Source organism: Oncorhynchus clarkii, chromosome 12 (genome assembly GCF_045791955.1).
Source record: "Oncorhynchus clarkii lewisi isolate Uvic-CL-2024 chromosome 12, UVic_Ocla_1.0, whole genome shotgun sequence".
Lineage (NCBI taxonomy): Eukaryota > Metazoa > Chordata > Actinopteri > Salmoniformes > Salmonidae > Oncorhynchus > Oncorhynchus clarkii.
In genome coordinates this window covers 26,581,005-26,597,079 of record NC_092158.1, presented here as the reverse complement: position 1 = coordinate 26,597,079, position 16,075 = coordinate 26,581,005, and the positions used below count along the sequence as shown (strand labels likewise).

At 42.2% G+C, this 16,075-nt stretch overlaps 1 protein-coding gene across 20 annotated transcripts in view; it reads right to left on the bottom strand.

The window, feature by feature from the left end:
- The window catches only part of LOC139422951 (RNA-binding protein Musashi homolog 2), a 351,371-nt gene that overhangs the window by 61,691 nt on the left and 273,605 nt on the right, over positions 1-16,075 (bottom strand). For 17 of the 20 annotated variants that reach the window (XR_011635773.1, XR_011635777.1, XR_011635774.1 and 14 more), the window contains exon 9: positions 8,409-8,523. Coding sequence is in view for 12 of the 20 variants with exons in the window: in XM_071174454.1 (XP_071030555.1) it covers positions 8,409-8,523 (115 nt within the window). In the remaining 8 variants the exon portion in view is untranslated. Of the gene's footprint in view, positions 1-8,351; positions 8,524-16,075 lie in introns of all 20 variants that reach the window. The other 3 variants (XR_011635772.1, XR_011635776.1, XM_071174452.1) reach the window with 1 other exon arrangement.

The window sequence follows — 16,075 nt, the reverse complement described above, 5'->3', positions numbered from 1 at the left end:
GATTTATTGTTCCTCTGCTGTCAAGACGCTCATTACAACCACCAGCCCACAAGTTAATTATCTGGACAGGTTTCAAACAGCAGCAGCTGGGGGAACATATTGAGAAACAGAGTGTGTGTTTGGGCAGAGAGAGTGTGTGTGTGTGTGTGTGTGTGTGTGTGTGTGTGTGTGTGTGTGTGTGTGTGTGTGTGTGTGTGTGTGTGTGTGTGTGTGTGTGTGTGTGTGTGTGTGTGTGTGTGTGTGTGTGTGTGTGTGTGTGTGTGTGTGTGTGTGTGTGTGTGTGTATTCCTCTGTATACTGAGACATTTGAGAGTGTGAACAGGTGAGTAAGTGAGTGAGTGAGTATGACTGATCATCATCCACACTAAGGTATGATCGAATCACAGATCAAGAAAAATCTGTTTGATCATCACACAAACACACTGTTTGTGAGAATATTTCAAAGCCTTTATCTGTCATAAAAAGCTGTTATCATCTCCGGCCAAAACTTTGACTGAATTAGCCAGTAAAAAGGGATTCCCTCAGGCCAGGAGCAAATTACCAGAGTCCACTGGTAAATGTACAGAGAACACACACATGATAGTATTAAACAGAAAATACCAGGAAAAGCCTGTTTCACTGCAGATATTCTTCTACTTTAATAAGGTTATCAGAGAGTAATAACTTGATAAACTAGTCTGCTGTTCCCTGTGAAAGTGTCCATTATTTCAAACAGATTTGCTCTCTCTAGTGAGCATACACTGCAACTAACTTTCTGCAGTACAGTCACCGGACACTTTCTGTTTGCTTTCCCCAGCGAAACATTACCAATACATATAGTTGTTGGCAATGATCTCTTCTGGAGTTACAAAAAAAAGGTGCACAAATACTAAGGGGGATGTATCAGCATCATTTCTCTGGAGGTACATTAATACTGTATGATTGTGATGATTGCTGTTATCTCAGCGTCACCCTAGACCAGACCAGGGCTGTTGGTACAGAGACAGAGGACAGCTCAGAGGCCAGCTCTTCCACTTCCAGGGGAAAGAAACATGTCTGTCTGGGTAATAAATATCCAATCAGCCTTTTGCTGCCCATGACAAAGTTCAATTTAATCCTGACCAAGTGAGAAGCTGCTTCTGGCTGAAGGGCGATGAGGGGAGACTTGACCTGCAGGAATGAAATAGGAGAGGCTAGACAAGCTCCAAGCCTTCCTCTTGGGGACTGATGAGAAAACACATCACCAGATCACTGTGAATTTGGCAATGATGTGATCATTGGAAGAGACGGCATCATTACCACCATGACCACAACGATAAACCACACATTGCTGTTTGACTGTCAACTTTAGCATTTAGACCAGGGGTCTCCAACAAGTTAGTAGCTCGTCAAACAATTCTGAAAGTACATGCATTGTTCCACCGCAAACGGTCATAAACAAATCTCACAAGTATCAGACACTGCAAGCTCCCAGCTATTACCTAATCAACGCAACATTGACATTATCCCACCCCTGGATAGCCACTATTGGCTTAAAAAGACAAATCTAACACAATATCTGCCAATTAATTTCCAGTAATATTGCCCCTGTCTGTGTGGTGCGCAAGCTTGTCTATCACTCTGTGTGTAGCCAGTTGGTGTGATACCATCTTCTGGGTTGACAGAAATACACTATGCACAGTTTAAGTCGGAAATTTACATACACTTGGGTTGGAGTCATTAAAACTTGTTTTTCAACCACTCCACAAATTTCTTTTTAACAAACAAACTATAGTTTTGGCAAGTCGGTTAGGACATCTACTTTGTGCATGACACAAGCAATGTTCCCAGCAATTGTTTACAGACACATTATTTCACTTATAATGTTAGGCTAATTGACATCATTTGAGTCCATTGGAGATGTAAATGTGGATGTATTTCGAGGCCTACCTTCAAACTCTGTGCCTCTTTGCTTGACATCATGGGAAAATCTAAATAAATCAGCCAAGACCTCAGAAAAAAAGTTGTAGACCTCCACAAGTCTGGTTCATCCTTGGGAGCAATTTCCAAACACCTTAAGGTACCACGTTCATCTGTACAAACAATAGTATGCAAGTATAAACACCATGAGACCACGCAGCCGGTACAAAAGTATCTATATCTACAGTAAAAAGAGTCCTATATCGACATAAACAGTAAGGCCGCTCAGTAAGGAAGAATCCACTTCCTCCAAAACTGCCATAAAAAAGCCAGACTACAGTTTGCAACTGCACATGGGGACAAAGATCGTACTTTTTGGAGAAACGTCCTCCGGTCTGATGAAACAAAAATACAACTGTTTGGCCATAATGACCATCGTTATGTTTGGAGGAAAAAGGGGGAGGCTTGCAAGCCAAAGAACACCATCCCAACTGTGAAGCACGGGGCTTTCAGCATCATATTGTTGGGGTGCTTTGCTGCAGGAGGGACTGGTGCACTTCACAAAATAGATGGCATCATGAGGTAGGGAAAATGATATGGATATATTGAAGCAACATCTCAAGACATCAGTCAGGAAGTTAAAGCTTGGTCGCAAATGGGTCTTCCAAATGGACAATTAACCCAAGCATACTTCCAAAGCACAATAACTGTTTGTCAGGACCTTCATGAAATGGATTTCCATGCCGGAGCAGCACACACAAGCCTAAAATCACCATGCCCAATGCCAAGCATCGACAGGAGTGGTGCATAGCTCGCCGCCATTAAACTCTGGAGCAGTGGAAACGCGTTCTCTGGAATGCTGAATCATGCTTCACCATCTGGCAGTCCAGATGCCAGGAGAATGTTTTTATTGGGTTCCAGTGAAGGGAAGTCTTAACGCTACAGCATACAATGACATTGTAGACGATTCTGTGCTTCCAACTTCAAGGCAACAGTTTGGTGAAGGCCCTTTCCTGTTTCAGCATGACAATGCCCCTGTGCACAAAGGGAAGTCCGTACAGAAATGGTTTGTTGAGATCGGCGTGGAAGAACTTGACTGGCCTGAACAGAGCCCTGACCTCAACCCCACCGAACACCTTTGGGATGAATTGGAACGCCAACTGCGGGCCAGGTCTAATTGCCCAACATCAGTTCCCGACCTCGCTAATGCTCTTGTGGCTGAATGGAATTAAATCCCCGCAGAAATGGTCCAACATCAAGTGGAACGCCTTCTCAGAAGAGTGGAGAATGTTGTAGCAGCAAAGAGGGACAAACTCCATATTAATGTCCATGATTTTGGAATGATATGTTCAATGAGCAGGTATCCACAAACTTTTGGTAATTTAGTGTACTTTCCCCAAAACCTTCTCAATATATATACATATTCTGATGTTATTTAAGCATTGAAATGGACACATCACATTTCATTATCTATGAACAATTCAAATTTTAAGACTGAAAAACAAAACTAAATCTAAACCCAGGAAAATGTGTAATCGAGAACATAATTTGGCAAAATATAAAACAGGGCAAAAATTTATATTTTTATAGGGGCCCCCTTAGAGTTGTTTATGAACCATTATTTTTAACATGTATATTGACAGAAAACAGTGCACTACTTTCTCTTGTACACTAAGAACCTGGGGAAGAGTTGCAGAGGAGAGGAGAAGAATGTTCCTATTTGAAAGGTAGAAAGAAAATTAGTAGCTCGCAACGTAAAATATTTTCTGAAGTAGCTCTTATGCTAGAAAAGGTTGGATACCCCTGATTTAGACTGTGCATGTAGAAAACACCATCACCCAAAAATTGTGATTGAACCAACCACATGGAGTTCGGTAAAAGCCCTAAAAGGGAATAGCTAAGATATTTTAGCCAGTGTGTGTGTGTCTGTGTTTGACCTGGGCCTCCTGCTGCAGTGCGGTAGGTAGGTAACTGTGTGCTGACTATCCCAGCAGAGAGTTAAATAAGGCACATCTACATGCCGGGAGTGGGGGGGTCAGGAGCTGGTATTTAAAGGGCATGGCGTGAATACTGTTCTGTGGCGTTCTGTTGACACTGGGGCCGCTGGCGCAGGACATGGGGGAGGGCTACAGCACATCAGGAGCATACAGAGCAGCCACAGCCATGTGCCCATAGACAGAAAGAAAGAAAACCTTACTCACACACTCTCATACACACACTCCAGCATTCATACAGTTGAAGTCGAAAGTTGACATACACCTTAACCAAATACATTTAAACTAATCCTAGTAAAAATTCCCTGTTTTAGGTCAGTTAGCATCACCACTTCATTTTAAGAATGTGAAATGTCAGAATAATATTAGAGAGAATTATTTATTTCAGCTTTTATTTCTTTCATCACATTCCCAGTGGGTCAGAAGTTTACCTACACTATATTAGTATTTGGTAGCATTGCCTTTAAATTGGTTAAATTGGGTCAAACGTTTCGGGTTTCCCACAATAAGTTGGGTGAATTTTGGCCCATTCCTCCTGACAGAGCTGGTGTAACGGAGTCAGGTTTGTAAGGCCTCTGTGCTCGCACACGCTTTTTCAGTTCTGCCCACAGATTTTCTATGGGACTGAGGTCAGGGCTTTGTGATGGCCACTCCAATACCTTGACTTTGTTGTCCTTTAGCCATTTTACCACAACTTTGGAAGTATGCTTGGGGTCATTGTCCATTTGGATGACCCATTTGCAAACAAAGCTTTAACTTCCTGACTGATGTCTTGAGATGTTGCTTCAGTATATCCACATAATTTTCCTACCTCATAATGCCATCTATTTTGTGAAGTGCACCAGTCCCTCCTGCAGCAAAGCACCCCCACAACATGATGCTACCACCCCCGTGCTTCACGGTTGGGATGTGTTCTTTGGCTTGCAAGCCTCCCCCTTTTTCCTACAAACATAACGATGGTCATTATGGCCAACGAGCTCTATTTTTGTTTCATCAGTCCAGAGGATATTTCTCCAAAAAGTACGATCTTTGCCCCTATGTGCAGTTGCAAACCGTAGTCTGGCTTTTTTATGGCGGTTTTAGAGCCGTGGCTTCTTCCTTGCTGAGCGGCCAACCATTTGTGGAGTGGTTGAAAAACGAGTTTTAATGACTCCAACCTAAGTGTATGTCAACTTCCGACTTCAACTGTATTCAGTCACCCCAATCAGCAGTCTACATGTGTATATGTGCAATGTGTCATTGTTAAGAAGTGCGGGGGCAAGCATTTACGCACGTACAGATGCTGTATCTTAATTTGATCATCCTGTTGTTGCAGTAATTTTCCTGCACATCAGGAAATGGAAACGTGTAGTATATCCGATATTGTCCTTGCCCCAAAAAAATATACCAATAACTGATATTAAAAATGTTTGCGGCCTTTCAAGCATTCTAGTACAGTTAAATAGTTAACACACACACATGGACGCAGTGGTCTAAGGCACAGCATCTCAGTGCAGGAGGCGTCACTACAGTCCCTGATTTGAATCCAGGCTGTATCACATCCGGCCGTGATTGGGAGTCCCATAGGGCAGCGCACAATTGGCCCAGCGTCGTCCGGGTTTGGTTGGCGTAGGCCGTCATTGTAAATAAGAATTTGTTCTTAACTGACTTGCCTAGTTAAATAAAGGTTACACACACACACCACACTGACCAAAATGTTATTTTGTTGACAGTTACGTATTTCCCCATTACCAGTAAAACATAAACAAAACCTATTTCTTTCACTTACTTGCTGTGCTGTTTCATTGTTCATTTGTTCAGTCATTTCATTCTCAACCAGGATTTCATCATACATGTCAAGCAACGAAGTTTCAGCTTTGTCTGTCCGTGGCCTCTCTTCCTGTCTGCATCGATGTAGCGGTCCTGCATCGAGCATGATGTCGACACAGTAAAGAGAGAGTGCCACCGAATCGCTTGTTCACAGCCTGTGTCGGCAGTTATGTTGAGCAGGCGTTTCAATGCAATGACAGAGGGTATCACGTCTGCTGCAGGCACAGTTGATGAGCTTATTTCTCGAGTCAGTTGTTTGAATGGAGCTAGCTAGTGTGTTCATGTTTCCAAGTTTCAAACATGTTCTCAAATGCCATTGAAATGGCATCAGCGGTATGACAACCAGCACATTCATGAGCATGCAATACGACTTCCCTCAGTACGAAATCCTCAATGACCCACTGTGCTGTCAGACTCAGCATGCTCATGGGGCTGATATCGCTGGCCCAAATGTCAGTTGTGAAGCTAATAGCTGTGACGCTATTACTGTGTAACTCCGGTAGGGCAACATCTAAAAAATAGCGCCCTTGGTAGTCTGTACCAGTGCTCGACCAGTCGGCGAAAGCCAACATAACCCACGACAGAGAACAGTTGATTGTCAAGGCCAATGAATTATCTTGGCGTTAATAGATTTCACCTTTGAAACTCTTTCAAATGACTGCTCGACTTGTTGACTGCTTGATCCACACAGCAGACATTGTGGGCTAGGTTAGGAATGCTGTGCTGCACGTGTAGCGCTAAATTATATGTGGTGCCGTTATGTCATTATATCATGCATCCCTAATATTTAGGGTTTAAAAATGCTTCTAACGTGTGTAATTTCCACTTTAAAATGTCAGACTTGATTTGCCCTAACAAAAAATGTAGCTACCACTAAGAAAAATGTCCATTAATTCTAATCCACATAACAATTCACATTTCCTGTTGCTACAGTATTATTTTCCTGCTGTGTGAAACTAGGTCTAATTAAGATATGGCATCTGTACATAAACACACAAAGGGGTTTTTAACCAGGGGGATCTGAGTCTGAGAAGACAGAAGACAAAAAGAGGGAGGAGAAGAGAAGGAGTAGAGGAGAAGAAGGGGGAGAACCCATTACTCTGGCGTGTTGAACCTAGCGTCTCCGCCGCCTGCCATCTCAGTAAATAAAGGCTGTAAATAAAGGCTGTCAGTGGATCTGGCCCCGGGGCTGCTTCCAGGCCCTCTTATTTGCGTTATTAATATGCATGCTAATGTACCTATTTTATGGTTCAACAGTTCTGATTCACTTTAAAATCAATTATCCATCTGGTACACCCATACTTCGCCCAGGTTCAAATGTGTATTAATTTCAGCAAACATACATCGGGCACAACACAATAAAGATAAATAGCTAGATTAGGTGCAGTAAACAAAGGAACTAGGGACCGGATTTAATGAGATTTGGCGTATAAGAACCTTACAGTTAAATAATGAGGCCGGCTCTGGGGTTCTTCCAAATGCAAATTATACAAAGGAATGTTTCGCTGTCCTGCTTTTTCCAATTTCATTTAGATAAGAGTGTCTCCAAATAAGTTGGCAGTTAATATTCTCACATGAGCACTCCCCGCCTCCTCAGCCTCACTTCTCCCTCCAGAGCACACTGTTTTCCCCGCCTCCTCAGCCTCACTTCTCCCTCCAGAGCACACTGTTTTCCCCGCCTCCTCAGCCTCACTTCTCCCTCCAGAGCACACTGTTTTCCCCGCTTCCTAAGCCCCACTTCTCCCTCCAGAGCACACTGTTTTCCCCGCCTCTTCAGCCTCACTTCTCCCTCCAGAGCACACTGTTTTCCCCGCCTCCTAAGCCCCACTTCTCCCTCCGGAGCACACTGTTTTCCCCCTCCTCCACAGTGACGCATTGATCCGTAATAAGTTCTGAAAAGTTCACTGCGCTTGTTTAATAGTTCAAACTGAAGAAATCTGGATGGGGAACTACGGTGCTGACAGAACCACTTACGGGGTGTTACCTTCACTTTTACCATCAGTAAAATCAGTCTGATATCAGTGTCATGACCTCAGCAACCCCGCTGAGAGGTGAGGAATATATATATATATATATATATATATATATATATATATATAGATAGATAGAGAGAGAGAGAGAGAGAGAGAGAGAGGGAGAGAGAGAGAGAGGGAGGGATGGGGAGCTGAATGGTGATGAGGGAGAGGAGGAGGACTGAAGAGAAAGAGCTATAGTTGGCTCCCTACAGATGATGCCCCCCCCCCCCCCCCCCATGACACCCCTCCGTGTCCCCGTCATTACCCACTGCAGGGGTTACACAGACAGAATGATGAATCCATAATTTTACATTACCCCAATTTTCCTCTTAAATTATCCTGATAATGTGGTGCCCTGCTCCCTACGCCCAGGGCCACCTGGGACTCACCAGAGCCAGAAAAATAGACCACTTGTGGCCACAGGCACGGCACACCTTGGAATAGCTCAATGAGGAGCATCACCCGGTTAATCTGAGTACCCTTTCCTCTATCTCACCAATACATTAGTTAGACTCCATTTATATCACCAGCACATTGGTTTCCATCTAATACCATAAGGTCTAGCAATCCAAAAACCAATGGTTTGGCCAATTCATCTATGGAGACCTTTACCATAGCACACCTGTTGGGGAGTGAGTGTTAGGGAGTGCGTTACCGTGTGGGACTGAGTAACGTGCTGGACTGTGCTGGAGTAGTGTTGGTCCATACTCACTCAGCATGCCCATCCCCAGCATGAAGGCGTCCATGGTGTAGGGCAGGCCCCTGGCCCTCCCTCGCGTGCCTGGTGGGAACATCACCTCCTTGGGCTGGGCCTTCTTACATTCTACCTATGGACACAGTGGAAAAGGGGAAACATCAGTCCTACTGGCCCCATGGAGGAAGAAGGATGAGACTAGACAGGACGTAACCAGATTCCAGTAGCTCACAGAAAAACAATGTTGCTTTTCTCTAAACAGCTCAAGTTTATGTGTCTGAGGAAAAATCATGTTTGTACTGCACTGAGACAAAGGTCAATTCTCCAGAGTATTCCACTGCCTTGTGAAACTAGTGGTGCATCAGAACAGTTACAGAAGAGCCTCCCAAAACAATTAAGTCTCAATTAAAGGCTGACTGAAATGCTAGCGGCCATGACTGAATTCAAACTTGAGTTGGTTTCGGGGTGTGGTTTGATGTCGGTGTCTCTTGTGTGTGTTCGCAGGTGGGAAGAGTTCGCCAAATTATTCTGCCAATTAGCTTCGGTCTGCTGGTGTGCGACCGTGGTAAAGTTGACTTTGGCGCTGGACAACGTGACCGGCAACATTTAACGTGACCGGCCATGTTTAATTACCAGACATCCATATGCATTGGGGTGTCCACCCACGCTGCTCAAAATACCATTTAGATTATTGTCATTCATTTGAACAGAATAGAAATGAGAAATTAGCCTGTAAAATTGTAAAAATATAAAGTAGAACAATGTTCTTATACCAACATGCCAGGTTTTATTGAAAAGCAAAACATTGCTTCATTCCTGCTATAAATCATGAATATGAATATCATGAATATCATTTAAAAAAAGAAGAAAAAAACATTAAGCCTAGAAGAGCAAGTCGCCTACACGATAATAAAACACAACTTCAAAATATAATATTAGTATACCATCATTTGCAAATCACCTGTCCTTTAGCCTACTTGTATGAACATTTAAATTAATAAATAACAAGACACAGCTGTTTTCAAAAACAATCTAGGCCTCTCTAATTTAATTTAGCTTAGGCATAAACATTTTAATTGGGCCCAATAAATAACAAAACATGGCCGTCTACGAAGACCAGGGCTACCGGTCATGGCTAGAAAGGATCCAGCTTTTTGTTTGGACTTTTCCTAGCAGGTTAGAACTTACACAGCAGGTTATGGTAATTAACATAGCAGGTTAGTACTTACACAGCAGGTTATGGTAATTAACATAGCAGGTTAGAACTTACACAGCAGGTTATGGTAATTAACATAGCAGGTTAGAACTTACACAGCAGGTTATGGTAATTAACATAGCAGGTTAGAACTTACACAGCAGGTTATGGTTATTAACATAGCAGGTTAGAACTTACACAGCAGGTTATGGTAATTAACATTGCAGAGTAGTACTTACACAGCAGGTTATGGTAATTAACATTGCAGAGTAGTACTTACACAGCAGGTTATGGTAATTAACATAGCAGGTTAGAACTTACACAGCAGGTTATGGTAATTAACATAGCAGGTTAGTACTTACACAGCAGGTTATGGTAATTAACATAGCAGGGTAGTACTTACACAGCAGGTTATGGTAATTAACATAGCAGGTTAGAACTTACACAGCAGGTTATGGTAATTAACACAGCAGGTTATGGTAATTAACATAGCAGGTTAGAACTTACACAGCAGTTTATGGTAATTAACATATCAGGTTATGGTAATTAACATAGCAGGTTAGAACTTACACAGCAGGTTATGGTAATTAACACAGCAGGTTATGGTAATTAACATAGCAGGTTAGAACTTACACAGCAGATTATGGTAATTAACATAGCAGGTTAGAACTTACACAGAAGGTTATGGTAATTCACATAGCAGGTTAGAACTTACACAGCAGGTTATGGTAATTAACATAGCAGGGTAGTACTTACACAGCAGGTTATGGTAATTAACACAGCAGGTTATGGTAATTAACATAGCAGGTTAGAACTTGCACAGCAGGTTATGATAATTAACATAGCAGGTTAGTACTTACACAGCAGGTTATGGTAATTAACATAGCAGGGTAGTACTTAAACAGCAGGTTATGGTAATTAACATAGCAGGTTAGAACTTACACAGCAGGTTATGGTAATTAACATAGCAGGTTAGAACTTACACAGCAGGTTATGGTAATTAACACAGCAGGTTATGGTAATTAACATAGCAGGTTAGTACTTACACAGCAGGTTATGGTAATTAACATAGCAGGTTAGTACTTACACAGCAGGTTATGGTAATTAACATAGCAGGTTAGAACTTACACAGCAGGTTATGGTAATTAACATAGCAGGTTAGAACTTACACAGCAGGTTATGGTAATTAACATCCAGGTTATCCACATCGACGGGCCTGTTGTGGAACAGGTCAAGAACTTCAAGTTCCTTAGTTTCCAAGTTTCTCGGTTTCCACATCACCAACAAACTATCATGGTCCACACACATCAACACAGTCAAAATGAGGGTACGAAAACGCCTCTTCCCCCTCAGGAGGCTGAAAAGAGTTGTCATGGGCCCTCAGATCCTCAAAAAGTTCTACAGCTGCACCATTGAGAGCACCTTGACAAGCTTCATCACCGCTTAGTATGGAAACTGTTTGGCATCCGACCACAAGGCGCTACAGAGGGTAGCGTGTACGGCCCAGTACATCACGGGGGCCGAGCTCCCTTCCATACAGGACCTCTATACCAGGCGGTGTCAGAGGAAGGCCCTAAAAATGGCCAAAGACTCAACCAAGTCATAGACTGTTCTCTCTGCTACTGCACAGCAAGCGGTATCGATGAACCAAGTCTGGAACCCCCCCCCCAAAAAAAAAGTCTGGAACCAACAGGACCTGGAACAGCTTCTACCCTCAAGCTATAAGACTAGTTCATCATTCTATCAATTTCTTTCAGAGTTTTACACACTTCTGAAACAGAGGGAGATGAGAAGGAGAACCTGGCGAAAAAGTGCACAGGGGTGTCAGGTAAATTCACAGGGGGCTCATTTATACCTTTAACCTTTTCAAATAAACTGCCTGCATCTAGAAAATGCTGATTTAAGGCTTTCAGAATAGAAGTTCTCTCAGTTACAATCTGTGTGTCTACCAACAATCGTTTGGGAAACTGTGTATGTTTTTCCACTCCAAACCTTTCACTACTTGCCAACATTTGGAGGGATTATTTACATTTTCCGAAGTAGATTTAAGGTAGTGGTCTGCTTTCAGTTTAATGGTCATAGCAACACCCAGAGTTCGAAGAAAAGGCTAACTCAACATCAGGGATGAATTAAATTATATTCCATTCAATGCTAAATAAAAACCTTTCTTTTTGTAATGACACGTGAAGATCGACAGTGCAACTAGATAACCTAGTTACACTGTCGACAATCTGAGTGATAACCTAGTTACACTGTTGACAATCTGAGTGATAACCTAGTTACACTGTTGACAATCTGAGTGATAACCTAGTTACACTGTTGACAGTCTGAGTGATAACCTAGTTACACTGTTGACAATCTGAGTGATAACCTAGTTACACTGTTGACAATCTGAGTGATAACCTAGTTACACTGTTGACAATCTGAGTGATAACCTAGTTACACTGTTGACAATCTGAGTGATAACCTAGTTACACTGTTGACAATCTGAGTGATAACCTAGTTACACTGTTGACAATCTGAGTGATAACCTAGTTACAGTGTTGACAATCTGAGTGATAACCTAGTTACAGTGTTGACAATCTGAGTGATAACCTAGTTACAGTGTTGACAATCTGAGTGATAACCTAGTTACACTGTTGACAATCTGAGTGATAACCTAGTTACACTGTTGACAATCTGAGTGATAACCTAGTTACACTGTTGACAATCTGAGTGATAACCTAGTTACACTGTTGACAATCTGAGTGATAACCTAGTTACACTGTTGACAATCTGAGTGATAACCTAGTTACAGTGTTGACAATCTGAGTGATAACCTAGTTACAGTGTTGACAATCTGAGTGATAACCTAGTTACAGTGTTGACAATCTGAGTGATAACCTAGTTACAGTGTTGACAATCTGAGTGATAACCTAGTTACAGTGTTGACAATTTGAGTGATAACCTAGTTACACTGTTGACAATCTGAGTGATAACCTAGTTACAGTGTTGACAATCTGAGTGATAACCTAGTTACAGTGTTGACAATCTGAGTGATAACCTCGTTACAGTGTTGACAATCTGAGTGATAACCTCGTTACAGTGTTGACAATCTGAGTGATAACCTAGTTACACTGTTGACAATCTGAGTGATAACCTAGTTACAGTGTTGACAATTTGAGTGATAACCTAGTTACACTGTTGACAATCTGAGTGATAACCTAGTTACACTGTTGACAATCTGAGTGAGATTATAGGTATTGCATAGAATTTTGAGTTGATCAGAGCTAGATGTTAACCAGTCCTGATTCAGATCACCCATCAGGACAAACTCACAGTTGACATTCTGTGATAACAATTCAAAAATAACATCCAGAGAGGCAGCAGTAGCAGATGGAGGTATATAACAACAAGATACAACAATATTTAAAGATGAGCTGAGATTTAGGGTCAAAGACAGATATTCAAATTGCTTAGGTTTAGTAACAGAAGTCAGAACGACCGTCACAAACTTGTCTTTTACGTACACAGCAACACCACCACCATTAGATTTACCATCTGCACTAAAAACATTGTAACCATTTATGCCAATATTTTTGTCTGTAATAGATATTTTGAGACAGGTTTCAGAAAGCATAAATCCATCAGGGTCGGCAGATTTTATCCATATATTCACAAAATCAAGCTTTGGCAGAAGACTTCTTACATTCATATGCAGAAACTTCATGCCACTCTGACTACTTAATTCGGCAGGGGTAAGAATGTCAGGGCCTGGGTTAGACTGCACATTTCCAGACAGTAGAAGCAGCAAGATAATGGCAAGTCTGGATCGAGGGTTACAGCATTTGGATTTACAGACAGCAGTTGAAGGACAATCCACAGTCACCAGAGTCTTTAACACCACATATTTCAGGAGATGTCTAAAGTCCAGAGACATGGTTAAGTACCAAGCGCAAGAGTCCGATATCTCCCATGTTGTTTGAAATGTGAGAAATGTGCAGAGTTCTCGCGTGCATTTACAAAGCAAGCGTGTGGTTTCTCTCAAGGCACAAGGGGGAAACAGTCATATATTTCCTCATTCACAGAGCAACGGGCTCTAAAAGTATAACCAACATTGTAAAAGCCAAGGGTAGACAACAGCAAAATGAGCAACAGCAGCATGTTCGTTTCTTGCTCTATCAATTAACATGAGAGAAACCACAGCACTAAAAGCATACAAAGTTAACAGAACAATCTAAGATATGTTGCCAACACAACTCAAAACACTAATATTACATGAGACTTCATATAAAAGCGTTCCTAAATAATTAGACAAACATAGTAAGAACCACTAATCAAATAGTCCAACAGCCGATCAGTAAAAAGTTGAACCAGAACCAGACTGGGAGAGACAGACCAGGGCTGAAGAGAGGCCCTCAACTAGGCAGACATCCAGGGCTGAAGAGAGGCGCTCAACTAGGCAGACATCCAGGGCTGAAGAGAGGGCCTCAACTAGGCAGACATCTAGGGTTGAAGAGGGGCCCTCAACTAGGCAGACATCCAGGGTTGAAGAGAGGGCCTCAACTAGGCAGACATCCAGGGCTGAAGAGGGGCCCTCAACTAGGCAGACATCCAGGGTTGAAGAGAGGGCCTCAACTAGGCAGACATCCAGGGCTGAAGAGGGGCCCTCAACTAGGCAGACATCCAGGGTTGAAGAGAAGCCCTCACCTAGGCAGACATCCAGGGCTGAAGAGAAGCCCTCAACTTGGCAGACATCCAGGGTTGAAGAGAAGCCCTCACCTAGGCAGACATCCAGGGCTGAAGAGAAGCCCTCAACTTGGCAGACATCCAGAGCGACAATAGATGATAAAATAACCTTGGGTCAAAAACAAAACCATGACGGTGAGCACATCGACTTGGTACTGGTACCCCGTATACATAGCCAAGTTATCGTTACTCATTGTGTATTTACTCCTTGTGTTATTTTTCTATTTTTTCTACTAGAATTTTGGAACTATTGGAATTTTCTACATATTGTCCCATGTACATTGTGTAATTTACCGATGGTCCCGAACTAGCCCCATAGATATCCAAAGTCCACCCAAATTTACCACGGGCCTTGTGATTGGGTCGTGTGCAGATGCACTCTGAATTATGATTGCTTTTGTGCTGCCAGCTGAGGGCATGTGGGCAGAGTTGAAACAAACCCAACCTTAATTTACGTTGTGATGCAGTCACAGCTATAAGTCTCACAAAATGTTATTTTGGAAGAGACTGGCTTTATGACTAAAATCATACTATTTCAACTTTGTCGTAAATTTTGACAGTAGAATAAATGTTTCTGACTCATATCGATGGCACACAGGCTGTTTTCTAAATACTTCCTGTAGCCACTTCCTATTATGCAATACCACAGTAACCTGTTTATCAGCACCACTGAAAAAGCACCCTCTAGTGGTGAGCCTTCATATCGATTCTAACCCTGGCAAGGGCATCTTATCATTCAGGAATAGTCTGACTGAGGAATAGGGAGGAGAAAGAATACCCCCCATGACTTCCACACAAACACTTTAAACCCCCATCATCTCAGTCAGTGAATACTTTTGTTTTTCTGTCATTTTATTCAAATTATTGTCTAGGAAAGAGTAAGATCGAAAGAGACAGCCCATTCCACCTGGAGCGTGTTCTCTCTCTCTCTCTCTCTCTCTCTCTCTCTCACACTCTCTCTCTGTCTCTCTCTCTCTCTCACTCTCTCTCTCACTCTCTCTGTCTCTCTCTCTCCTGCCATCTCCTCCCTGCTCTCATACACACTTTGTTTTACTCTCTTGAGACTGACATGACATAGAGTACAAAAGTTTACATATATATATATATAGCATATACAGTTGGAGTCGGATGTTTACATACACTTAGGTTGGAGTCATTAAAACTCGTTTTTCAACCACTCCACAAATTTCTTGTTATTAACAAACTATAGTTTGGGAAAGTCGGTTAGGACATCTACTTTGTGCATGACACAAGTAATTTTTCCAAAAATTGTTTACAGACAAATTATTGAACTTATAATTCACTGTATCACAATTCCAGTGGGTCAGAAGATTACATACACTAAGGTGACTGTGCCTTTAAACAGCTTGGAAAATTCCAGAAAATGATGTCATGGCTTTAGAAGCTTCTGATAGGCTAACTGATATCATTTGAGTCAATTGGAGGTGAACCTGTGGATGTATTTCAAGGCCTACCTTCAAACTAAGTGCCTCTTTGCTTGACATCATGGGAAAATCAAAATAAATCAGCCAAGACCTCAGAATTTCTTTTTTATGTCTCCACAAGTCTGGTTCATCATTGGGAGCAATTTCCAAATGCCTGAAGTTACCACGTTCATCTGTACAAACAATAGTACACAAGTATAAACACCATGGGACCACGCAGCCGTCATACCGCTCAGGAAGGAGACGCGTTCTGTCACCTAGAAATGAACGTACTTTGTGGCGAAACGTGCAAATCAATCCCAGAACAACAGAAGCCA